Source organism: Lygodium microphyllum, chromosome 14 (genome assembly GCF_053477565.2).
Source record: "Lygodium microphyllum isolate KBCC chromosome 14, Lygodium_microphyllum_v1.1.10, whole genome shotgun sequence".
In the NCBI taxonomy this organism is placed as follows: Eukaryota; Viridiplantae; Streptophyta; class Polypodiopsida; order Schizaeales; family Lygodiaceae; genus Lygodium; species Lygodium microphyllum.
Genome location: NC_141148.1, coordinates 153667268 through 153692822, shown reverse-complemented (window position 1 = coordinate 153692822; position 25555 = coordinate 153667268). Strand labels below are relative to the sequence as shown.

Sequence of the window (25555 nt, the reverse complement as noted above, 5' to 3'; positions counted from 1 at the left end):
CTCTCTTCTCCCCTTCTTTTATTTAAATATTTTAATTAAATTTAAATATTTAATTTTAACCTTGCTATTTTTTAATATTTTCCCCCTCTCTTAACTAAATCTATATTAATTTATTATTTTGGTTGTAGATTCAGGAAGTCTTGAACCTTTAGAGGGCTTTCCGAACCTACCACCCTTCTTGAACCTTCCATTTTTAACTAAAACCCTCTCTCTCTTATGCGTAATCTCTCCCTCTCTCTTTTCCCTCCCCTTTTTAATTAAACCCCCCTCTCTCACATGTAGGCTCTCTCTCTCTCTCTCTCTCTCTCTCTGTCTCTGTCTCTCTCTCTCTCTCTCCCTTTATAAATTAAAGTTTTAATTAATCGTCTCTCTCTTCTTTTTCTTTTTTATTAAATGTTTTTAATTAGATTAAACTTCTTAATTTAAACTTTGTTACCTTTTTATCATTTTTTGCCTTCTTTCAATTAAATATTTCTAAAAGCCTTTTTATAATCAAAATTTTAGAGAGGGGGAAAGGGAAAGAGAAGAAGAAGAGAGAATATGAACATAGAGAGAGAGAATTATAAAGAGAAGAGATGAAATATAAAATTTAGAGAAGAAAGGAGAGAGGGAGAAAAACTATGAGAGAGAAAGCAAAAGAAATGAGAGGTAACGAGAGAGAAGAGAGAGAAAAAAGGAGAAGAAATGAAAAGAGAGAGAGAGAGAGAGAGAGAGAGAGAGAGAGAGAGAGAGAGAGAGAGAGAGAGAGAGAGAGAGAGAGAGAGAAGGAAAAAGTAGGAGAGAGAAAAGAAAAAAGAAAGAAGAGAGGAGAGAAAGGGAAAAGAGAGGGAGAAAAAAGATAGAGAGAGAAAGAGAAGGTGAAAGAGAAGTGAGAAGAAATGAAATAGAAAGAGAGAGAGAGAGAGAGAGAGAGAGAGAGAGAGAGAGAGAGAGAGAGAGAGAGAGAGAGAGAGAGAGAGAGGAATAAAAGAGAAGAAGAGAGAGAGCAAAAGAAAAAGACGAGAGAGAAAGAGAGAGAGAGAGAGAGAGAGAGAGAGAGAGAGAGAGAGAGAGAGAGAGAGAGAGAGAGGAAAGAAAAAAAATTAAGGGAGAGAAAGTGAGAAAAAATTGAGAGAGAGAGAGAGGGGTAAGAAGAGAAAAAATGGAGAGAGAGAGAGAGAGAGAGAGAGAGAGAGAGAGAGAGAGAGAGAGAGAGAGAGCAAGTTTGTTGACATAACCTTGAAACTTTGAGGTCAAATTAGTACAAACTTTGAGTATAGACGAAATTTTAAAGTTTGTGTATAAAAGAGATTGTATGTATCTTTGACGTTTTATATTACAAATTTAATAATTTACTTTTAGTTCTACATTTGATATGTGAGAGAGAGAGAGAGAGAGAGAGAGAGAGAGAGAGAGAGAGAGAGAGAGAGAGAGAGAGAGAGAGAGAGAGAAAAGAAAGAAAGAAAGTTATATTAACGTCTACAACAGGCCAAGTTGGCCTATGAGACCAAAATGTTGCATAGAAATGTCTGGGAGATTTCAAAAGTCCCAGTGAAGCTAACATTTATGCTATGTTGAACTAAATCGAGTAGGTACAAAAATGATATCTGGACTAGATACAATCTAGAGGTACTCCCAGTGCGGTGTGGAACTGCTCCTGGGGTGTTCATCCTAAGATGTCCCGCATGGGTCAGTCCAGCATGGAGAGGCTAAAGCGGCGGGGCAGAGAGAGAGAGAGAGAGAGAGAGAGAGAGAGAGAGAGAGTTTAGAAAGAGAGAGGGAAAAGAGAAATAGATTATTGAGTGAAGTTGGCATGCGATAACTTCGCTTGCCACTTCCGACAACTTTATACTATTGTGGGAAGCTTCGCGGCCTAGTATTTTGTCTCGAAACGTGCATGTAATGCTAGTAGCATTTATTTTTCTCCAATAGCTTTAAGAATGCGGGGGTAGTGGGGAGTCCTACAAACAGAAGGCACAACACAATTTGTTGGGTTTACTGCGAAAACTGAAACCATTTTTTGGACTTGTAACTATACCAAAAGAGCAAACGTTTGAACTTTGGAAATAAGGGCCCTCTTATCATTATGGGAAGCCACAAGTGATACTATGGTGTAAATAAGCCTGTTTGGTCACGTGGATGAGGGCAGTTGTAGTCCGTAATCATAGGCTCACCATACACACACACACACACACACACTCTCTCTCTCTCTCTCTCTCACACAGAGAAGTCCCCGAGTCCCCACCAGTACCGGCAACATTCCTCTCTCACAGGCTGTCCCATTACTCATTTCGCAGTTGGAAGGAAAAAAGGAGAGAAAGAATATGAATATAGCCTAGCTTTATGTATAGGCAAGGCATCCCTTGCCTGCTACTCTACAGTTCCACCATCATGTCCATGTGACCAGGCTTCCTTACCGAGGTGCCGAGGCCCTTCCTCTTCTGCTCCTCCTTACTATTATGACTTTCTTGTATCTAGCGGCTAGCCAGAAAAGCTACGTTTATTTAATTTTGACTGGCAGCAATGCCCACACACAGTCTCGTCGCTCGAGTCCAATCTTCCAAGTTCCATCCTGATGAGAACTGCAGAGCAGTAGTAGCTTTGAAGTCACATTCGTAGTACACCTCGGTAACCAAGTGGGTTCTGCCCAGACCCCCTCTTTTCTCAATTAACGCCTCTCTCCCTCTCCCTCTCTCTCTCTCTCTTCTCTCTCTCCATTGCCCTGCCCACGCTTCAGTTCTATCCCTCTCCCTCTCTCTCCCTCTTCTATCTCTCCATTGCCCTGCTCCCACTCTAAAGATTTCTCCTGTGTCGTACCGAGTTTAAGCTGCTGGGACAAGCCAATTCAAGCTGCAGCACCACTTGCTTGCTGGTGCTGCCAAGCAAGTCTCCGAGAAGCATAACAAATGTTGTGCTACGAAGCTCTTGAGTGAAGTTTAAAGTGGACAATTATCTTTAAGGAGCAGTATCATCAGACCTCTGCTCTTTTTGTAGGTTGGAGAGAGAGAGAGAGAGAGAGAGAGAGGAGAGGTGAGAAAGCAAAGCAGCTTGTTGTATTGGAGGGAACCCTGTCATGGAGCCACCTTCTTCCTCCCAGCCCAACCGGAGCCACCCTCGGGTGATTGGATCATGGGCGCGGCGCACAGGGTTCAAGAGCAATCTGTCAGGTGAGAGCGGGAGCGCCGCGAGCGACTCCGATGCACGAGACTTGGAGATGAGCATAGGTGCAAATGCAGGATCTGGGAAGCCAGCAGCACCAGTAGTGCCAGCAGAGTCCCCTGCAGTTCCAGAGCTCATGGCCAGAAGTGGCAGCGGCGGCATTGGACGTAGAAGAGAGAATGGCAGAGCCAAGGGAGACGGGCATCTCTCTAACAAGGGCGTTGAAAACCATACCGCATCACCAGCTCCTGCCCCTGCCCCTGTTCCTGTCTCAGCATCTGTGCCTACTCCACCGGCCCCAGTCCCTGCACCTGCTGGAAGGGCAGGGCTGAGTGATGTCAATGGACTGTCTAACAGTGGCGGGCAGCCAATTCGCATCGAGCCCATCAAGGGCTTCAAGGAGGCTGAGTTGGACCTCATGTCGCAGTCCCAAGATGCAGAGGATGTATTGATGGCCAAGCAGTCACACATGAAGTATGAACTACGAGAAACTCCAGGGCCAGGTGAGTCGCTGATATTTTCAGGGGTTTCATCAGTGTCCCACTATTTCATTGTGATTAATGCCGCACATTTGTTAGTGTGTGTGTCGCATGCGCACCTTTGGCTAGCTAGAGTATGTGTACAAAGGTTTTGAAGTTGGAAACACTTGGCTCGGTCAGTGGATTGGTGGCCTCGAGTCAGATGATACTGGTGCGAGTCTCTGATAACTTTAGAGGAAACAGATGCCTCATGTGGTTGCACTATCCAAAGCAGGCCACAAAATAAGTTAGCTAAGAGTTTTTTCTCCGATTGATTGCAGTCATCTAGTCTCACTGTTGATTGTGTAGCCGTGTTTTACTTTCACATTCTCATGTTTATAAATGCAGAGTACGTATGGCTGAAGGGAGCGTGGGGGTGTGACCCAAGAATGGCCATGATGATCATAAACCAAAGGGACGCAATGGCATGGATACTTGTCCCTAGTCTACCAATCTACTGGCGCATGGCAATACTGACCTCCTGAGTAGGTGGATCTTGTAGATTGTGTACTCTACTTGTCCCTTTGTGCCACTTCGGTTCATGATCATCACAGCCATTCTTGGTTGTTTTCAAAGGGTCGATTGATGTAACGAAGCAGAGCGTTTAGTTTTCCGCGCTTCATACTCTCCTTATAGAAAAGGCGGTTGAGGTAACGACTTCGGGCATGGCCAGCTCATTTGAAACATCGGAGTATATGAGAAACATTTGCAACGAGTGAACTCAAAATCTTAGAGGATGAATGAAGTACAATGATTATACAATGATCTCATCCCTTTGCATCTCTAGGACTAGGGATAAGGAGAGCCATTTGAGGAAGGAGTGTGGAGAGAGTGAAACTTAGTCTTCCGCATAGTTTCTTGGAGTTTCGGAAATGGCGAAACAGAAATGCGTTTGGAGTCATGGAACGGAGCGGTGAAACGAGGAAATGGATTTTACGTCTGTTTCTAGGAATGTATAATATGTTGAACTTGTACAACAAAACACTTCGTCTTAGACGAATGTGTTGAAATGGGACGCAAAAATATGATGGGGAACGCCCCCTATCCCATCCCCAACAGTCCCCCCCTTCCCCCCCATCATGGCCGTCCCCTACCCCGTGACATCTTTGTGTGGGAGTTTTTCAAACTTCTTCCAAGGACTTTTCCTTTTGTAACATATACACATACAAAATCAACATACTGTTGTATGAAGTCATATCAAATCAGCCCACATTACACATGCATTTTTCCTACAATGGAAAATACATTATGCATGCATCATTGTTCTTTGGTAGTATATATTCACTCACACATCCACCCACCCACATTATATGCATACATTTTAAAATTCTATCTATGTATGCCGTCCCTTATTCTTGTCACGGACATGCCATGATCAAGTGTAGATGCACCCTTAACAGGACATCTTGGAGCCAACCATGCAAACCTACCCTTGCCATGTCATCATAGAACCTTTTAGAAGGTATGCCATGTCATTGCTTGCATCATCGATGATGTCATCATGAAACCTAGAAGAACTTATAGCTGTCCTCCAATATCTATTAAAGGATGGGCTTGCTATAGAGCTCCCTAATCCTGCCAATGCTAGTCTTGGGAGCTCAAGGAGTCGAGACCTCTAAGTAACTTTGAGTTCTAGTTCTAGTTGTCTAGTCATGGTATCTAGTCTCGTCTTGTCTTCCATTATACTCCTGTTTCTTGTCTCCTTGTTATCTCATAGTACGAGATCTTGTCTAGTATTGTCTTGTATCTCGTTTATTCGCGTTGAGGGAGATCTCGTAATTTTGATATCTTATATCTATAAGTATGGTCCCAGATTGTGGGATCCTTCATATCCTATCGAGTCCTGTTGTTTATACCTATGATCTTGGGTTGTGGGATTTTCTGTATCTTGTTAAGTTATCATTGTACCTTGTGCCCCTATGTGGGATTATTTTGTAATTAGAATTCTTGTAACGAATCTTGCATCTAGTCTAGTCTCTCGAGCATAATCTAGTGCTCCCATATTACCCCCCTCTCCCATCGGACCCCCCATCCCCATTTTCTACTTTTGGCCGTCCTTGGTCCTTGACCTCGTCCTCGTCCCCCATTCCATATCACTATGCCATAGACTCATATTATGTTGTATAGACCCAAAAAAGAGAGTACTTAGTAAACAATGCGTGAAAAATAAATACAACTACGATGTATGATGTATTAGAGTCAAGGCTCAAGTGATCACAATATCTTATCCAAATGCCAATGAACCATGAATATGATAAACTAATAACAAGTCTATCAATCATGGCCTATTATCTAATGAAAGTCACTCAAAATCAACCAAAGGCATCTCCTTTGTCTTGTCTTGCTTAAGGCTACTAGTAGGTGCACTAGTACTATTGCTAGAGAAAAAGGAGGTAATAGTTACTACTAACATCATTCGCATGTAACACTCCTTGTGCGCATGACATGACAATAGTTGTATCCTTGTTGCTTCGGGCCATTGTTAGCTCCATAGTTACGAAGGATGTACATGTGGCTTCAAAATGTATCCTTCATTATGGTTGTATTGTGTACATTGCTAGAAATACAAGAAACTAGTAACAAAAATAAAGGCCATAAAAAAAAGCAATCGGCCAACAAAAATTGACCGACCTAATTAGCAACCAAACTTGTAGATATTTCCAGCAGTCACAGTGTGCGGGTCTCTTTTTGGGTAGGCAATTATGCCACATGGTTGGTTGGCTGCTCAACGCAGATTATTTTAGGCATTTATGATGATGTTGGCGACATGAATAATGACTAATTTCCTCCGAGAGTACCTCCGAGAGAACTGACTGCATCGATGGTAACCTAAGAAATGCTAGTTCAGGGGATGACTAAGCTCTAACAACCTTGGTGATACTTTGAAGATGCCCGAAGACAAACACTTGTCTTAAGGGAAGCCACTTTAAACTTATCACGCCGTGTCTTTGGGATGTAGACATAGGCGTTACACCCAAAAATTGTGAAATAAGAAATATTAGACTTAGACCCAAAATATGCCTCAGGGTGTCATACCAACAGTGGCTGAAGTGGGGGATTGATTAAGGATGTGGACTGTAGGAGCCACAGCCTTGGCCCAAAGACATTGAGGTGTTTGCCTATGCTCCATCATGGTGCGAGCCATCTCAATCACACTCTAGTTCTTCCGCTCCAATATGCCATTTTCTTGAGGTATGTTTGTGTTTGCAAACTCCTTGTGCATACCACAATTTGCACAATACCTAGCAAGCTCATTAGAAACAAATTCTCCTTATCCGATCGTAATGTCCTCAGATTCAGGCATGATCGGTTCTCCTCAAAGAGTAACCAATCCTTGAAGTGGGAGAAAGCTTCTGACTTCAGTTGCAAAAAATAAGCCCTTGTCATTCTACTCAAATCGTCCACAATCAACATGAAATACAAGCTCCCCTTAAGGGAGTCCATCCACAAAGGTCCACAAAGATTTGCGAAAACAAGCTTTGAGGGTGTTGAAGATCGCCTCGAAGCCATTACTTGGAATGGTATCATGATGCTGTTTCCCATGAATGCAAGATACACACGGTTGTTGGCTCACCACAATGTTCGGCATACATGGAACAAGCCGTCCCCTAGATGCCTTTCGAAGGTAATCATAATTTTAGTGGCGAAATTGAGCATGCCAAAGCTCAGATTGTGTCTAAGAGGTAAGAAGAAGAGAGGTCAAGACAGAAGGAGACCTTAGCTTGTAGACTCCATTCTCCTCATAATTGGAAGTAAGCACTTATCTTGATTCGTGACCAAGAATCTGAAAGGAATCCTTGTCAAACTCAACTAAGATGTTGAGGGCACAGATCTTATGTATCTAAAGTAAATGGTAACCCAAGTTGGGCACATAAAGCACCTTTGAAGTACAGGCACCACTTTTCCCATTTGGAATAAGCTGCATGTTACCCCTTCCCTGAATAGGAACAGAAGAGCTATCGTTGATGAGAGTCTATCTATGCAAAAGCCACAAATGGGCAATACTTCCTGCAGATGGAGTCATGTGCCTAGAGGCACCACTATCAACAATCCGCTCATGAGGGTGTGGGGTTGTCAATGTAGCATTAGAAGCCCTAGGGGTCAATGCCTCAATAACCTCCAAGTGGAGGAAGGCAGTTGATGAGGGAGTAGACACTGCTCCTAAATCCTTCGAAGACTTCTCCTTCTCCTTGTCGGGGCAATCTGTCTTCAAGTGACCTATCTTGCTATAGATGCGATGAGTGGAATCCTTTTCTTTGTCCTCCTTCATCTTTTGGTCCTTCCCCTTCTTCTGGGACGATTGACCTGTTAATGCCTCCAATTTAGAAGTCCTGTCAATTGCTCGTCTTGGTCAAAAATCATAGGAACCAACTCTTCCCAACAAAGAGTCTTTGATTACTTTGAAGAGAGGACCTGTTCGGCATCCCACTGACTGCCTAGTTGTCTTGTACTTTCCCTAGTGCCTTTCTTATGATGGTTGTCAAGATTCCTCCGAAGCCAATGGTGGAGGCCTTTGAGGATGACGATATCTTGACTTTGGAGGCCGGGGATTCCCCCTCCATAAGTCTTCCGCTAGTGGCTAATGCTTTTGCTGACATCTCTATTGTCTTCCTCACGAAGCCATGGAGGCCAACCTCGTTGAAGGACCGGGCAGCAATGCTCTCCAGCATTGGTACATTGATTTTGTTCATCAAAGCATTATACCGTTGAGTAGAGAACAGAGCATGCACCATTTTGGTAGGCATAACAAAATGCACTAAGTCAGGGTGGTAACTGAGAAAGAAGAGTATTCGCCATGTCCTCGGAGGTAATCGCCTTCCTTGCGTTTTGGACTTGCATTTGCAATTGCCAAAGCTTATTGACATGCTCCTGCATAGAAGAAGACTTGTTAGGACTCAAAGTCCTCATCTGTTCAAGGTGAGCAATGACGGTTGGAGTGTAGGAGAGAGAGAGAGAGAGAGAGAGAGAGAGAGAGAGAGAGAGAGAGAGAGAGAGGCAACTATTTTGGAGACAAAGGTTTCATGTATCTCATGACGTCGACCTGCTTCTGGTGAAACCCACCCACAACAGTGCCTGTGCCTACGGCTCTGCTTCTGACATTGGCCTGCTGCCTGCTGTCAGCACAACTGGGTCTACGAGTACACCCATGGATCATTACCAGGGTGGAAAACGTTGTGGGCGATGTTTGATTCATGGAAGCGAGAGAGAGGACATTCATGGAAGAGAGAGAGAGAGGACGAGGAAATGATCTCCTGGAACCGGAGAACATTTCCTGCTCCTTGCATTTGGCTTCAAGGAGAGAGAGGAAAGAACGGATGCAAGCATTCAATTTGTCCCAATGTGCTTCTATCTTCATCTACTTGGCTTTCTCATTTGAAGAAAGTTTGGAGGCATCACGAGGTGTAGGATGGTCTATAGCCTTGGTCACAAGCTCTGCCAAATCATAAGACTCCAAGATGTCAAAGCATCATTACGCACCATATGCGGTAATTCTTCCCATTAAGCTTTTGATTTGAAGGAAGAGCCGGCAACATAGAGACCTTATGGTCCATAATAGCCTAAAACTCTGTGTCAATTTCAATTGACATTGTGAATAGAATGTCTTGCACAAAAACAAGGGTAGCCCCTTTTGACTCTGTACATGGTGTGGGGGCCTATTAGGGCTTCCTTTACTCATCCTCAAAGACTTAAGGCAATGAAAACTCAAAATCTACAACAAAAGGCTGAAAACGCAATCTTTCCTCCACAAACTGCAAGGACTTGCAAAAAACAGCAACTTTGTTCCTCTCGGTACAATCTTTTCATTGCAGCCTCCAAAGGCTGAAAACTCACTTTTGTCACGAAGAATCCTCTTGATTAGGTCTGCCTGTGATCAATCAGTCCTTCTACATTGCTCTGATACCGTGTTAGAGTGTAGTGGATGCGGAAGCATATGGACAAGACTGAAAGAAAATGAACATGACAGAAAGGGAGAGAGAAAAGAGATAGAACATTGAAATTTGTAGTCAATGAATGTTGAAATGAAGAGGGCAGATACTCAAGGGCTGTTGATGTATCTCCTCGAGCTGTCTCTCTCTCTCACAAGCACCTGAAAAGCAAGTGAGGAGGGTAGGCTGCTAGTAGGGCATAAATAGTCCAAATAAAAAGCTGTAGTAGAATTGATTATGGGAATTTAAGTTGATAGTATTGCTTCTCGCAAGGCCTTATGTTCTTCATCAGTAATGAAGATCTTTAGCTCAAATAACATTGATGCTATGGAGACAAGAGTGCGCATAGGCACTAACGGTGAATGGACTCACAAACTTAGTGAATGAATGACGAATGAAATACATTGATGATACAATTGCCTCAAGCTTATGTATGTATGACCGATGTCGAGGAGAGCTAAGGAGTTGGTAGTGCTGAAGTGGCTCAAGATGATTGTGTTGAGCAAAGATAGCCCCAAAACAATAAATCACCAAAAGTTTCATGAAATGGGGAGTGGTTCTAGTGAGTTTCTATGTCCCACATGTAAGACCCTAATTTGAGAGGATCCTTCCAAGTCTATAAATAGACAAGTTGCTTGCCATTCAGCCCTATCCTTGTCTTGCAGGTTTCAACCCATCAGCCCTCTTCCACTAGTTGTCTAGCCCTAGCAATTGCTGCTACGTAGTCTACAGTTGTCGAATGATCAATCTCCATTAGGTTGTTTTGGTGTTTTCAACACTTTTCTTTCTTTAATACATTTCACCTTGTTAGGATTCACTCTAATGCCTTGCTCTCCCACAATATGACCTAAGTATTCAACTTCATCTTCCATGAACGGACACTTTGTTATCTTGGCAAAGAGTGTGTATCTTCGTAATGTGTCAAAGATCTCCCGTACATGCTTTAAATGCTTAAGTCCTTGGATTTACTATAGATGAGAATATCATCAAAGAAAACAAGGATTGTTTTGAACAAAAAGGGTTGCAATATTATATTCATGAGGGCTTGAAAAGTAGAGGGCACATTGGAAAGACCAAATGGCATAACCAAGAAGTGGCATAACCCCCTTTTAGTCCTAAAAGCTGTTTTGTACTCATCTCCTTCCTTCATTCAAATTTTATGATAACCTGAACGAAGATCTATTTTGGTAAAGTCATTTGCATCTTTAAGTTCATCCAAAAGATCATCAGCCTTTGCTTCAATTGGTGGTTGTTGCATTTAGGATCCATCTTCGGTGAGCGATACCCATTGACACCTCCCTAAGGCCGCTTCCACTTGAACCACCTACTGTTGGACAGTTCTGTCCTTGAGCATTTTGCACATTCTCTCATTCATTTACAACATTTATTCATTTACCTTAGAGTTCTCTCTCTTCTCTATCTATGTTTGCGTGTTTTGCTTTTTGCGATTTGAGTTTTACGTTTGGGGTGTGAGTTTTGCACGTCATTATTTGAGTTTTTGTGTTTTAGTCTTGGTTGTACTGACAAGATTGATCACCTTGTAGTCAAGGAAAGACTATCCATTCAAGAGACCTTTGAAAGTTGAAACTCTTCATAATTAAGCCTAGTGGTAGGTTCATACAATCCATTTTTGTGTGAGTTTGAGTTTGTCTAGACTTATTCTTTTATTATGTAGGAACCAATTGTAAGTCACCATGGACACCCAGATTGGTACATGTATGATTTTGAAGAATACTCTATGTTTCAGAGAAGTTCCATAAGGTAATCCTTCATCCTTTGTTTCATTTAAGTATGAGTTTGGTGCATTTCCTGTTTTACCCTTCCATATTCACTTTACATTTAGATTTCTCGTCTGTCAATCTAGATTCTTATTTTACATCTTTTATAAGTTATCCAGTTTTAGTACACATTGTCTTTGATGCACATCAAGGTTCTAGGCTATCACTAGGCACTCAGAAGTATATTACTTTGCTCCTTGGTCCCTAGTACATTGTTAGGGGGAATGCCACCCTTTAACATTATACCTTGCATACACTCGTAAGTGCATTGCTCTTTGTCCTTTGGTCATGTTATGTGGGGAATCCCCCTCCTGCTCGTTGTATCACTCTCAGTTGCTTAAACGCATAAATCCCCATCTTGTGCATACGAGTGATCTCCTTCTTTGAAGGAAACAAGGAGTGAAAAGGAAGCACCTCCACATTTAGATCCAATTTTGCCTTTCTCGATTGACCCTAAACATGGACCACATTTCCATACCAATGGTCAGTCTCCTAGATTACAATGAAATCGGCTCAATTGAACAAAATTTCATTTGTATAGGAAAAGCCCCAAAATATCCGGAGTAAATGCGCACAATGTTTGGAATTTCTGGATCAAATGTCATTGTTATGCACGACCAATATCAAATCTGGGAAAGGCCCAAATTTTCAGGCATAAATTTGCATAGATTTGAGCATTGCGCTTACGCGTGCGAACCCCTGTCAATGAGTACGGGGCAGACTGTAGAAAATTAAAAAAGAAATTGACGAATGTGCTACCGTCGACTTGTAGCCGTTGCCTGTTGGTCATTGTTTGTAGTCGTGTGTTGTTTGTGGCTTGCGCGTGGTTGTCGTAGACCTGTTCGTGCCCTGCAACTGTTGCCGATAGCTTGTTGGACTTGTGCCTAGTGCCGATAGGTTGTCCTTGGTGATGCTTGGTTGTCGCCTGCTGAAAATGCCTATAGTTGACCTTTGCCTCACGCCTGTTGGTCAAATTGACTATCGTTTGGTCTCGACTACCTGTCTCCTCATGTGTACACACAAAGATTGACCTGTATAGTCCTTGGGAAGCATGCACATTGTTGCTTTGATACTAGTTTGAAGGGCATGAGCGGAAGTACTCGGGTAGTGTGCCGTCAAAGGGGGTGTATTCAGTAGTAGAGAGTGTGCAGAAAATGGAGATTCGAGATGGGTGTGTACCAGTGAGGTACACAAAAAATAAAAGAATGTATTTATACTTAGGGTACGGTACACATTTACACCTGCAAGGGTGTGTCACATGTGCAAGTAAATATATACACGGGAGTAGCGAAAGGGCCTTTACACCCAACATGTTCATAAGAAGTGGCTACTTTACCAAATGGATATTAAATCAACGTTCTTGAATGGTGACCTCAAGGAGGAGGTGTACGTGGCTGAGCCATCGGGGTTTGAGGTTCCCATTTTGAGAATAAAGTTTGTAAGTTGAAGAAGGCATTGTATGGGCTGAAACAAACCCCTAGAGCATGGTACCAACGGATAGATAAATTCTTTCTAGGTTTGAATTTCAAAAGATGTGCCTCAGATGCTAACTTGTATGTCTACAGGGATAGGTAGTGATTGTCCTATATGTGGACGACCTTCTTATTACAGGTGACTATGAAGATATGATCCATCAAACTCGAAAGGCTTTGAACTTTGAGTTTGAAATGATAGACTTGGGCTTATTGCACTATTGTTTGGGGATTAGAGTTTAGCAAGTGAAGTATGCATGGGAGATCTTAAAAGCATTTGGCACGATTGAGTGTAAGGAGATAGCTACACTTATGGAGGTCAATGTGAAGTTATCCATTGAGGATACATCAGCACTAGCAAATATTGGGAGGTATAGGAGGTTGGTTGGCAGCCTCATCTACTTGTGTAACACTAGGCTAGATATTAGTTTTACTGTTTGTGTTTTGAGCAAGTTCTCAAACAAACCACGAGAAAGTCATTGGAAAGCTATGATGCGGGTGCTCAGATACTTGAAGGGAACTCTTGACTATAATATCACATACAGTATCGGAAGTGCTCTTATGGGAAATTGTGACTCAGATTGGGTAGGTGAGATCCAGTATCACTATGTGCGTGACTTGATGGAGGAGTTGCGGAGTGTGGGAGTTATCAGGGACCCTCCCTCAATGGTAAAGGGAATATTCCCTAGCCGACTAGGGAAGGTTCATAATATGGTCGGACATGCTGACCAGACTACCCTCTCGAGCTATTAAAGCCATCGTCAATCTATCTTTCACCCAATTAAAGTTCTTTCAACTACCCTAAGCTCTTTGCCTATCATCTATTTGGATCGCTATCTAAGCTTCATAGTGGAAGCGTATAGGCGGGCAGAGCTATCTTTGTATCAGCTCGTTTGAAATTAAAGTAGTCTTTGTTCTTCCGATATTTGCTGTGTGTCCTTTACTCCTTGCTTAGATTTTGTCGACTGTGCCATGTAATTTCTACAGCTCTAGAGAGTTTGTGTCCCACATGCAAAACCCTAATTTGGGAGGATTCTTCCACGTTTATAAATAGACAAGGTGTCCACCATTCAGCCCTATCCTTGTCTTGTAGGTTTTAGCCCATCATCCCTCTTCAACTAACTGTCTAGCCCTCAATGATTGCTGCTATGTGGTCTATAGTTTTTGCCTAGCCTCCCATTGTTGTTGGTGCCCAGCTTCCATTATCTACTTCAGGTCGTTTTTGTGTTTTCAGCACTTTTCTTCATCAGCCTTTGCTTCGACTGGTGGTTGTTGTATTCGGGATTTGTCTCCGGTGGATGATACACATCGGCACCGCCCTCAGCTTGCTCCCATGAGAGCCACTGGTTGTTGGACAGCTCTACCCTTGAGCATTGTGTACATTCTCTCATTCATTTACGATATTCACTCATTCACTTCAAACTTCTCTCTCTTCTCTGATTGTGTTTGTGTGTTTTGCGTTTTGCATTTTGAGTTTTGAGTTTTACATTTAGGGTTTGAGTTTTGCACATCAACCTTTGAGTCTCTGTGTTTCAGTGGTGGTTGTACTTTTTGTGTTTCCTTAGTGCAAACCCTAGCATATCTTCGTAGATTGCACTGTCTTGGTGGATGAAAGGTGGCAGGACTTGTGGAAGGAGCATGGAGGAAGTGAAACACAATCCTTTGCGCAATAGGATGTCAACGAAGACACTCAATAGTGCGGGAGGAATAATATGGCGGCAGCAAACAATGCAAAACACAATCCTTCTAATCAGCAGGATATTGAAGATGACTCTGAGCAGCAAAATGCAAGTTGTGCTGGCTGAAACAGAGCTCCACCAGAAGCAGTCAATGAAGATGATGATGGTGACAACTTTCCAGCCTGGTGGCAACAAAACACAACCAAGTGCTGCAAAATACATGCAGTAAACTGGTGAGGCTGATGTGGCAGATGGCATTGTCAATCTGGGGTTGATGATATCACTTTTGGGTAGGGCAGCAATCGGTGGCAGCCTTTGGAGGTCAGGGTGGCAGGTGATAGCAGCCTTTGGAGGACAGTGCAGCCACCTCCTATGTGGTGGGCATTAGCTCTTGTTGATGGCAGCAGCTCTTGGTGCAGTTGTGGACAACAAGGGAGGATAATAGGTGAAGGAACACTTGGGGAGAAGGAGAGTGATAAGTTGATGGATGCCCACAACATTTCCTTTTGTGGGGGATTTTTGGGCATTTATCTTATTGAGTAAAGTAAATGCCTTTTACATAAATAAAGCCTTTTGGGGCTGTTTTAAAGGAGTAAAATTAGGTATTAATGCACGATGATTTAGTTTTAATGCATGCTTTAATTTTGGGTATAGCTGGTGGATTGGGATACTCACCTCATGATGAGGTGGGTGGACCTGGTAGAGTGTGCACTCTACTTGTCCCTTTGTGTCCCTTTTCTTAGTGATCATCAAAACTATTCTTGGTTGTTTTTAGAGTTGTTCATCTGCTGTTTTCTAGGGTTTCCTGATGTGCATTATGCCTTTTGACATGATGACACAAAACATTTTGTTGCATGTGTTTGGACTGAATCATTCAAGATGCATGGTGACTTCTCATTGGCTTAGCTTACTCCAAAGAGCTGGTATTGCAGACTTTTTCTGAGAACAATTAATTGTGCTGGTTTGGATTACCATATATGGTCCTTCTATTGGAGCAACCACTTATCTCAGTTTTGTAGGACTTGTTGCTCTCTTGGATATGTGTAGTATAGGCTATTCAAATCAAGGTAACTGCCGAACATTTCACCCCTGAAACGTTGCATTTCAGCATGAAACATTTTGTCCTTGGGTATACCCTATGTGAAATGCCACATGAAATGGCAAAATAACACATTTAAAATGAAAATATTCAACAGTTGTTTCATAGATTTGTTTTTTCCCCTTGGAGTCAAACAGAGTTCCAAAATGTTGCGTACAGAAACCTCTCATCAGTGAAATGCGTTTTATGTTGCACTCCTGTTGAATCACGTTTCATGGTTACCATGGTTCAAATAAGTCCATGCTATTCAGCAACTGAAACTGCTTTTGATGTTTTGCAAAACGGGTCATCCTTATCCAGGCTGCAAATATTAGTTGTACTGATAAAAACTCTTAAAACAGAGATGTTCAGATGCTGCCATAAGTTACGAAATCTAATCATGCTATATATGAACCTCTTCTTCCCTTACTGACAAGGTGTTTAATTATGTGCAGTTCCTCTTGTCCTCTATGGAATTCAGCATTATTTTTCTATGATTGGTTCGCTGATTTTGATTCCACTTGTCATTGTGCCAGCAATGGGAGGTGATGATGTAAGTTGAGATCAATTTTGCGCATTTTGTAAGTTTTAGTAAATATATGGCATAAGTGTCTATGTGGTGGAGACAAGAGCTTTGTTGTGACTTTGCTGATTGGCTGTTCTTTTCTCAGAAGGATACTGCCTATGTAGTTTCAACTGTGTTCATGGTTTCTGGGATCACGACACTACTGCATTCGTATTTTGGCTCAAGATTACCTCTAATCCAAGGTGCTTCTTTTGTCTATTTGGCACCTGCTCTTGCAATTATCAACTCATCAGATTTTTCGAGTATAGGAAACAATGTAAGCTCCTTTCCTTTCTGATGCTACGAGGGTCATTTTTGAGAAATACCACTTTTTGTAGACGTCCTTGATGTCATATTATTTTGTGACACTTGTTACTTGGTATAAAGTTATATGTCTTTACCAATTGAGGTGCAGAGGTTCAGAAGTACCATGAGGGAGCTGCAAGGAGCAATCATTGTGGGTTCATTATTCCAAATGTTTTTGGGCTACTCAGGGTTGATGGGGATTCTGCTGAGGTGTGTCTAAACTGGTTCCTTCATAATTCTGTTTTTGCATTTGCTCGTTCCTTTCCTAAAGCACAAGTATGAGGGACAGGCTACTTCACGTTCTTGCTTGGGTTGCATATTTGAAGTAACATTTGGTTGATTTGAGTTAATAGTGTAACATGCAAACAGCTAGTTGAATTGAGAGTGACAGAACAATTGTGTGGAAGAATTCTGTTATTTTCTGACAGCGTTGATTACAGCAATAGTGTTGCTAAAATAAATCTGATCAAAGTGATTTTGAAGTACCTCTTAATTTAAGAATCACAACTTAAGATTAAATTTAGATATAGGTAGAAAATGACTCCAAATTTGGACTCCCAGGAGCAGGGTGGTGTACATCAGCATGAAATTGATTGTCTTGCATAGGCTGTCTCTGGATTCTGCAAGCGGCACAGGTTGGAATGCCCTTAAAGTTTCTACCTTTGCACCATGTCTCCAAAGATGGGCTGGTTGCCTTGCAGTTGCAGTTGCCTTGTAGCTTGAGAGGGATTAGAAGCCAATCTGGGTGACTGGTCCAAGGTACAAAACCCAAATCTTGTCAGCTTCAGTACACAGTGAGCCTCAAACCTTGGCCACAAGTAAAACATATCCTGATAAATAACACAGTAGTTCTAGCATTATTGGTGCAAAACAAAGCAGCTCTGAGCCAAAATGCAGGAGCTCTAAGCTGAGATGCAGCATTTCCAAGCACAGAAAAAGATCAGAGAATGCTGCTGCTGTTCTTCCTTAGGTCTGGAAAAGCTGCCTTGCTAGCCCTCTAGCAGTAACAATGTAAGTGTGGCCAGCAGAAATTCTGTACCAGCAGCCTCTACTGAGCTCCACCTGTCCTTCTGAGGCTGAAACCCTACAGAGAGAGACCTTCAGATGTCAAAATGCATTATTCACTATCTATTAGTTTCTGTGGAGCATCGGAAACCTGAAAATGCAGCTGTAAACAGCCTTGCCAGGTGAATTTTGGCCGCTGCCAGCCTTCTAGATGCAGAAACAAAGGTGCTGCCAGCTTTGCAAGATGGAAAAGACAGCCGCAGGCAGCAACACAATTCTTTCATGCAGTCCCTTGTAGCCTTGCAGTTGCAAAATGCAGCTGTGCAAGACATTGTCTAGTGAAACATACCAGATCTTTGTCACTCCACATAATGACCTAGCTTTAGTATGTGAGTGCACGTAGAGCAGAGTTTTGCCAAAGAGCAGGAAAATGATGGCAGGCACAAGATGCAGGGAATGGGAATGCACACACATTCTTGTCTGAAACTTCCATTGACTACAGTGAATAAGATTTTCATGAGCCATGAGTATGAGGCCTGGTTTGCTCCAGTCTTACATAAGTGCTATGTACAAGATAGCAAGACACATTTGCCTTAAAGAAGACATTGAGTTAAGTCTGCATGTAGGGGCAATGCTATAATGACTGCAAGAAGCAAATGGTTCCTAGTAATCCTAGGAAGAATGGTACAATGATCAAGACTTGGAAAGCTTTGCGTTTGGCAGTCAGCTGTCCTTATGGCTGACTTGTAGTTGATTGTTACAGCCAGTGGCCTGTCTGTGAAGTTTGAAAGGGAGTGTCCATGTGACAACTGCTTTTCATGCTTGCCATCCTTCTAACCTTCTCTCACCAAACTTTGCAACATCCATCTGTGCTTCCTGTCCATCAACGACCGCAGCCTTCCACCATCTCATAACTCTGTTGCCTGTCTGTCCTATATGGCTCGTCCTTCACTTTAGCACACTTTGGTGATCTTTATTAATTTATCCACAAGTAAATCATTAGCTTTTTGTTCATACTTGGTCTTTTCTGATAAGTCCATTTCAGTATAATAGTGAGCTACATGTAACAGAACAGATGTTACTATCTGGCTAAATTACCCCAAATATGTTAGTGGATTGCAATATAGTGTACATGTGAGGGTGCACGTAGAAAATGGTCTTGAAAAGGTGACTCCTAGATGCACATTTGATGCCATTCTCCCTGAAGTTATATGAGTACAAATTGAAGTTAACCAACATATAGTAGGATATGTATCACTATCTGGCTAAACTCCCCCAACGTGTGCATTGCAATATAGTATTTTTGCAAGGGTGCATGCAGAAAATGGTCCCAAAAAAGGACTTCTAAAGATTCACATGGATGACCATTCTCACTGAGGTTGATATTGAAGAACTAGAACCACTGGCTTCAATTATAGACCATGATGAGCCCACTTCAATCCTGTCAATGGGCTGTGATATCTTGCAGGCAAGAGAGGACACTCACTTCTTGAGAAAAGGAGGATAGATGGAGGCAGTCAGCCAATGCCAAAAGTTTGTTATGAATCCATCTCTTTCGGTCACTGGCTTCTTTTGTCAAGAGAATCTTTTATTTCCAGTTTGTTTTCGTTTATGGTGAAATATAAATTGGATGCTTTCTCATTTATTGCAGGCTAATCAATCCTGTGGTGGTTGCACCAACTGTGGCAGCAGTTGGTCTCTCCTTTTTCACATATGGTTTCCCAATAGTGGGTACCTGTGTAGAGATTGGCCTCCCTCAAATCATAGTGATCGTCTTTTTTGCACTTGTGAGTGCATGAACCTCTTGTCATAATTGTGCTCTGCTGTGAAGCAATTGAACAGTACAGATGTGTTTTGCAGGTGTGTTTCTCAGATTAGTTTTCTCTTTCCTTTCATGTTTGCAGTACCTGCGGAAAGTATCAATACTGGGCCATCGTATATTCCAAGTTTATGCCGTAGGTTTCTTGGGCCCTGTTCTTTTGATCACTCATTTAACTCTGCACTTCAACTTTTGACATGATTATTTTCCTGTATTTCTTTGCAGGTTCCTCTTGGATTTGTGATCACTTGGGCATATGCATTTTTGCTTACTGCAACAGGAGCGTACACTTACAAAGATTGCGACTTTAGTGTTCCCATTTCAAATATCGTTTCAGAAAGTTGCAGGAGACATGCATATACTATGAAAAACTGTCGCACTGATACTTCAAATGCCTTGAGGACTGCTGCTTGGATACGATTTCCATATCCATTTCAATGGGGCATGCCAACCTTCCATTACAAAACATCTTTTGTGATGATTGTTGTTTCCATCATTGCCACTGTAGACTCTGTAAGTCTATTTCGCAAACCTGCACTTGTAATGCAAAAGAATGTTTTATAAAAGGCCTCATAACAGGATTGTAGGAAAAGGTGGACAAAATGAGATGCATGTTCTAAATGGGGGCAGCACTCCCACTGTGGGGGGGTGCTTGGAAAGCCTGGGCAAGAGAGTGAGGTGGAATTTCAACCATACACAAATGAATCTTCCACCACTCTCTAAAAATTCCTGTTTCTGATTCAGCAATTTTCTTCAAATTAGTGACTGTCTACTAGGATCTGAATCACCCACTTTTCTTCTTTAAGTGCAAGGTGTTACTACTACTAGGATGTCTTTCCTCAGTTACCAAGTTCTCTCATGTATGTGCAGGTTGGATCTTACCATGCATCGTCACTGTTAGTGGCTTCAAGGGCTCCAACTCCTGGTGTTGTGAGCAGGGGTATTGGTATGGAGGGTGTTACAAGTGCTCTTGCTGGTCTTTGGGGCATTGGCACTGGTGCAGCAACACTCACTGAGAATGTGCACACCATTGCTGTAACGAAGATGGGAAGTCGTCGGGCTGTTGAGTTTGGAGCTTGTGTGTTGATTGTGGTGTCAGTAATTGGTGAGTATTCCTTTGCCCCCGAAAACACTTCTTGTATTAGTGAAACAAATAGTAGCAAAAAATAATGATAGTAATAGCTAAATGAACAGTAGCAGTCAAAAGACTATACAACATGAGGGAACAGAGAAAAAGTTTGAAGACAAGAATTGCTGCCAGTCCTCAGCAGATTGTACTTCATCAAGAAAAGCTCAACTGCCATTTTTTGTTCTTTGAGTTTTATGTTCTCTTATAAAAAAAAGGGGCAAGAGCTTCAGAAAGATCCACTGTCCGGTGTTCATGTTTCCCATGGTTTTTTTCTAAAAATGCAATGCTTAATGGGGTCTTTTTGATGTTTGATTGGGAAGGCTGGATTGATGCCTTTTCAGTTCAAATTTGTGTGCTTAGGAGCTAAATACTACTTCTTGCAGGTAAGGTTGGAGCATTCATTGCCTCAATCCCACAAGTGATTGTTGCTGGTCTTCTTTGTGTTATGTGGGCCATGTTAGCAGCTCTGGGTCTTTCAAATCTTCGATATAGTGAAACCGGAAGCTCCCGGAATGTTATGATTGTAGGGCTTGCTCTTTTTCTATCGTTGTCAATTCCTACATACTTTCAAGACTATGGTGTTAGTGCGGACTCTATTGCAACTGTTCCGAGCAACCTGCAGCCTTACACTGTTGCTTCTCATGGACCAATTCATACTAGCTTCCTTGGGGTAAGTCCTAAGACTTTCACTCATTGAAAGAAATCTCAAATGTAGTGGTTTCACATATTCTGTTTTCCTTCAATGAGTAGTTTGGTAATGCAACCAATTGATTTACTATTTGATGGGCTTTTTGCATCTCTGGCCTCTGTCTGCAATCTCATTCACTGCAGCAGAACTTGCCAGGTTTTGTGGGTTGTATAAAAAGGTGTGAATGTGAGAATTATTAGGGGGACTAGCTTGCTGTTAGATATCTTTTGTAAGATTGGGAAGCCTGAGTTTTATTGACTTAAGATGATCCAATGCAGACTGTGTACATATCTCAAGCACCAGGTCTGTACAAATAGAAGCACACATCCTGCTCATTATGGAGCAGCCTCGGTCTTGGAATTCCTCATGAGAATAGATGATCAAGACCTGTAGCACACAACATGCTTATTATTAATAACTAGCACAGGTCATGAATTTTGTCTTGCTCTGAATGCATTATTTAAGACAGGCAATTGATGTACAGTAATGCTATTTTTGCATCCAAGATCCATTTGCTAGGTAAGTGCAACGTTTTGGTTGTGCATCAGTGCTGAGATGATATAAGCAGAACCAACCTCACAAAAGGAGAACGGGATTTTTATTCTGCTAGGACTTAGCACACCAACGATTGATCTATATGTCAGATTCCCATTATCTCAACAGTACTCCAATTACAAGAAGAAACTTACTCTACAACCCAACAAACCCACTGCAGTTCCTGAGGTGGGTTGTTATAAGAAAAATGGAGCAAAGGATATAACAGTGATTCCAGTCTAGTTTCTACAAGGGCCAAGATTGACTGTGACACCTGTCTGTTTGTTATGCACATAGGATGCGCTTCACAGCATTGTGTAGCCTTTTAACCTCATAGGTAGGTTGAGATCAAGCAGAAAGCAAAGCAAGTTCAGGTAAAGATGGCAGAAAGGTGAGTTGAAACCTCTTAGCTATATGTATGGGCACCTTCTCGATAGTCTTACATTAAATAGAGATTGCCTTTTTAATTGAAAGTATGCCATCACGATATCCTTACACAAAATTGTTGTTGCCTGTTGGTTCTTATAGTGCCTCCCAAACTCCTGTGTACTGTTTAGGCATCGAGAACCCTCAAGGATGAGGCCTAAAACCGTTTGTAGCTTGCCTTGTGTTGAGATTCAGGGATACAGCATGGTTTAAAAAATAGGTGGACTGTTTAGAATTTAGCATATAATAAAGCTTGGTCATTATGAGTTGTGAACATCCATTGATATGGTTCAAAAAATAGGTGGACTGTTTAGAATTTAGCAAAATTCATTGATACCCTTCGAAACTTGCGCACGCTGCAAATCTCTTTGCTCATCCACATGTTTACTTATGTCATGCTGTTTTTCAGTCAGTAAATTGCACAAAAGTGAAAATATCTTCCATAGTTAAAGTTAGTGTAAGGAAGATTGAATCACAGTTTTAGAGCTGTAATGATAATCACAAGCTTGCTTGTTTCCTGCTGCAGCTGAACTTCATTCTGAACACCCTCCTATCCATGAATATGGTGGTAGCATTTGTTGTTGCATTTATCTTGGACAATACTGTTCCTGGCAGCAAACAAGAGAGGGGTGTTTATGTTTGGATGAAAGCAAAGAATGCCAGGGAAGAGCCAGCTGTAGTCATGGATTATGGTTTGCCTTTGGGAATTGGAAGAGTTTTCAGATGGGTCAAGTGGGTTGGCTTGTAAGATAGACACATTTGTTACTTTTTAGACCCTGTTTACTAATGATTTTTGGCAGCCTGAACATGCTGAAAGTAGCGGATCGCTTGGATGATAGGCTTTGATAGAGGATTCTGTTCTGTTGATAATCTTTGGAGAGTTCAATACGCCGCGGAGGGAAAGTACTGCCATTGAATTGTCAGTGTGTCCAGAGTTCCTGCTGTTATTGCTGCAAGCAGCTGTGGCAAGTTTAGGGGGGTGATCTTTATGTACAGCAGCTGATTCTGGAAGGTCCTAAAGGCCTGCTTGAAACGATCAGTGTGTTTTTAACCTGTCTGAATCATCCTCACCATCATAGCATGAAGGCACAAGGGTCAAAGAAAAGCATACAGCAAAACAGACGCTTATACGATTTCTCAGTTCTAATGGTGGCCAGATCATGTAAGGAACCACCTGAGCTGGGTGGTCTCTCCATTTTTTTATACGCCTGTTGAATGGTATTGGTATTGCATTTTTTCTGTGGCTCATGTTTGTGATCCATCGTAGGAGTGATGCTTCTAACTACCTGTTTTACAAGTATTGGATCAAACTTTCAGGTTATAACAGAGAACGGTACCGTTATAAAGTTCGTTGTAAACAGAAGCTCTTACAGAGTCGTACCTGACCGGGGTTGGTGGGTAAGGGACGAGTTTTTGGAGTTGATTTTTTGACCCTTTGCCTTGAAAGGCGAGGTTATACTTATTTCTTGTGGTTTGTGAGTATTGGCTATAATGATCTTGATTGGGGCTTGACAGTATTGGCTGTAACGATCGTGAAGAAGATCACTGTTTCAGCTTTAGGCCTAGCAAAGTGTCTGGAGATCTCTCTCTCTCTGTGCGTGTGTTTCTATCATGACTGCCGTCATAATCATGGTCTTCAAGCTCTCTTTCATGAGCCACCATCGCTTGTCCCTTTACCCACTTTTGCTTAATCGTCCTCCCAACCCCCCTTTCTCTCTCTCTCTCTCCCCCCAAATTTTCAAGTTTGAGTCCACCTGGGATCAGATTTGTAGTCCATCTTGGGATTGTTTCTACCATGTTAGAACATTCATTCTCTCAGGAGGTCCATTAATGCAAGGAGACCACTGACTTAGATGTTGGAATGTACGTTTCATGTAGTGTGGCAGAATCTTTGGAACCAGCTGTGTATTTCCTGAACCAGTAAAAGCTGTAGAATCTTTGAAACCAGCTGTCTCAACCCTGTATTTCCTGAACCAGTAAAAGCTTTCAGCTAGTTCGTGTGCCATAGGCAGCTCTGTAGGTGTAGGACTGAATGTAGCCTTGGATCTTAAGCTCACTTGATGAATGAAAGCATGGCATATCTTATTAAAACAAGAAATCAAGTGATGGAAGAGACTAGGATGTCAGGTACTCCTAATCCCTAAGCACGAATGTTTGAATGTAATTAGGCTTTCCTCCCTTGGGTCAGATGTAGGGAACATTCTATGGACAAGTGCTAATTAAAAAATAACCGCGTTTTCCAGCTATTGTAAACCGGCCTGTTCATTGGGAAGGGCGGTAGTGTACAACCAAAATAAATAAATGCTTTCACCCAATTTAACAGTCGCCCACTTTACCTGAACTTAAAGACACAGAATCAAGAAGAAATGCAGGAAGCTAGAATGCTCCTGTTGCAACACATACACCCTGTTGGCCCCTAAGTTAGGCACCCCTTGCAGTATTTTTTTATTTTTAAAAAAGAGAAAGTACAATGGGCTGTCTTTCACCTATTCTGGGTGAAATTTGACAGCATAACAATACAATTACTGACCCAAATCAAGTTGACCAGGAGGGGAAAATTTGCCCAAGTTTGAATCTTTTGGTTGGAGTGCAGAATTGACCATTTCAGCCTGTTGTATTTATTGGTTCAAACCTGTTCTGAAACCTGTTAACAACTCTTATTGTTTCCTGTACTATTCAGCCCACTGTAATTACTGGTTCAGACTTGTTTTGACACCTGTTTTCAGCTCATATTGTTCCCTGCACTGTCTTGCATCATCTGTGCCAAGTGCCCCTTGATACTGACATCAATTGGGCTCTGAAATACCCCTTTGAACAGTCCAGAATCAGTTCTGGTTTAATGCTGTTTCAGGCACTTGCTTGGTGAGGTTACCACCCTCACTTGTCCCTGCTGGGAATTGCAAACAACTGCTCCTGTTCCTGGTGAAAGGAGGCTCTTGCCTCATGCAAAAATAGCATATTCCCACACAGCTGTACTTGAATCAGAAGAAAGGCCCTTGATTCTGCAGCATAACCATATTGTCAGGGAGAGAAAGAGAGAGAGTAGGAAGCAAGCTCAAGCCTCTGTGCATCATAGACAAGGTAGACCAGCTCTCAAGAGCTTTCCATCTACAGCAATCCATCTTTCTTTCACCAAAATGAGCCCCCCATGCATTGAAACTTGTTTTTGTGCTGCTCTCTCTCTCTCTCTCTCTCTCTTTTGGAAATTTATGCTCAAATTGTGACACATGGCATGCATGTAACAATTTTCCTGTTTAAACCTTTCGGTCTAAAATTCTCCATCCTCGGTTCAAAATTTGACCTCGGCACAGACTAGAGGATTAATCCTCGTACAAAAACGAAGATAATGATGTGAACAGATTTTGGGGTCCAAAAATAGTAACTCTCTAAATTTTAGGAGTTGCTTCCATTGCATCCCCACTAGTCTTTTGACCATCTTTGCAGATTATGGCTACATCCAAATTTGTAATGTAGCTCAATTGAAAGAGAATTT

The 25555-nt window shown here is 42.0% G+C and overlaps 1 protein-coding gene across 1 annotated transcript; it reads left to right on the top strand.

The window, feature by feature from the left end:
* The first annotated feature begins 2334 nt into the window (after positions 1 to 2334).
* LOC148026256 (nucleobase-ascorbate transporter 12-like) lies at positions 2335 to 23297 on the top strand. Its single transcript, XM_087693566.1, has 10 exons — positions 2335 to 3641; positions 16046 to 16143; positions 16262 to 16432; positions 16571 to 16671; positions 19118 to 19253; positions 19371 to 19421; positions 19511 to 19798; positions 20156 to 20390; positions 20798 to 21084; positions 22589 to 23297. The coding sequence occupies exons 1-10, from the start codon at positions 3053 to 3055 to the stop codon at positions 22808 to 22810; spliced, it is 2178 nt and encodes a 725-aa protein (XP_087549692.1). The 5' UTR covers positions 2335 to 3052; the 3' UTR covers positions 22811 to 23297.
* The last annotated feature ends 2258 nt before the right edge of the window (positions 23298 to 25555 follow it).

What these genes read in the sequence shown, in the direction of transcription:
- LOC148026256 (XM_087693566.1), top strand. Translation starts at nt 3,053, where the DNA reads ATGGAGCCACCTTCTTCCTCCCAGCCCAACCGGAGCCACCCTCGGGTG. An exon ending in CAGCAATGGGAGGTGATGAT is followed by an intron (nt 16,144 to 16,261) that starts GTAAGTTGAGAT and finishes TTCTTTTCTCAG; the next exon opens with AAGGATACTGCCTATGTAGT. An exon ending in TTTCGAGTATAGGAAACAAT is followed by an intron (nt 16,433 to 16,570) that starts GTAAGCTCCTTT and finishes ATTGAGGTGCAG; the next exon opens with AGGTTCAGAAGTACCATGAG.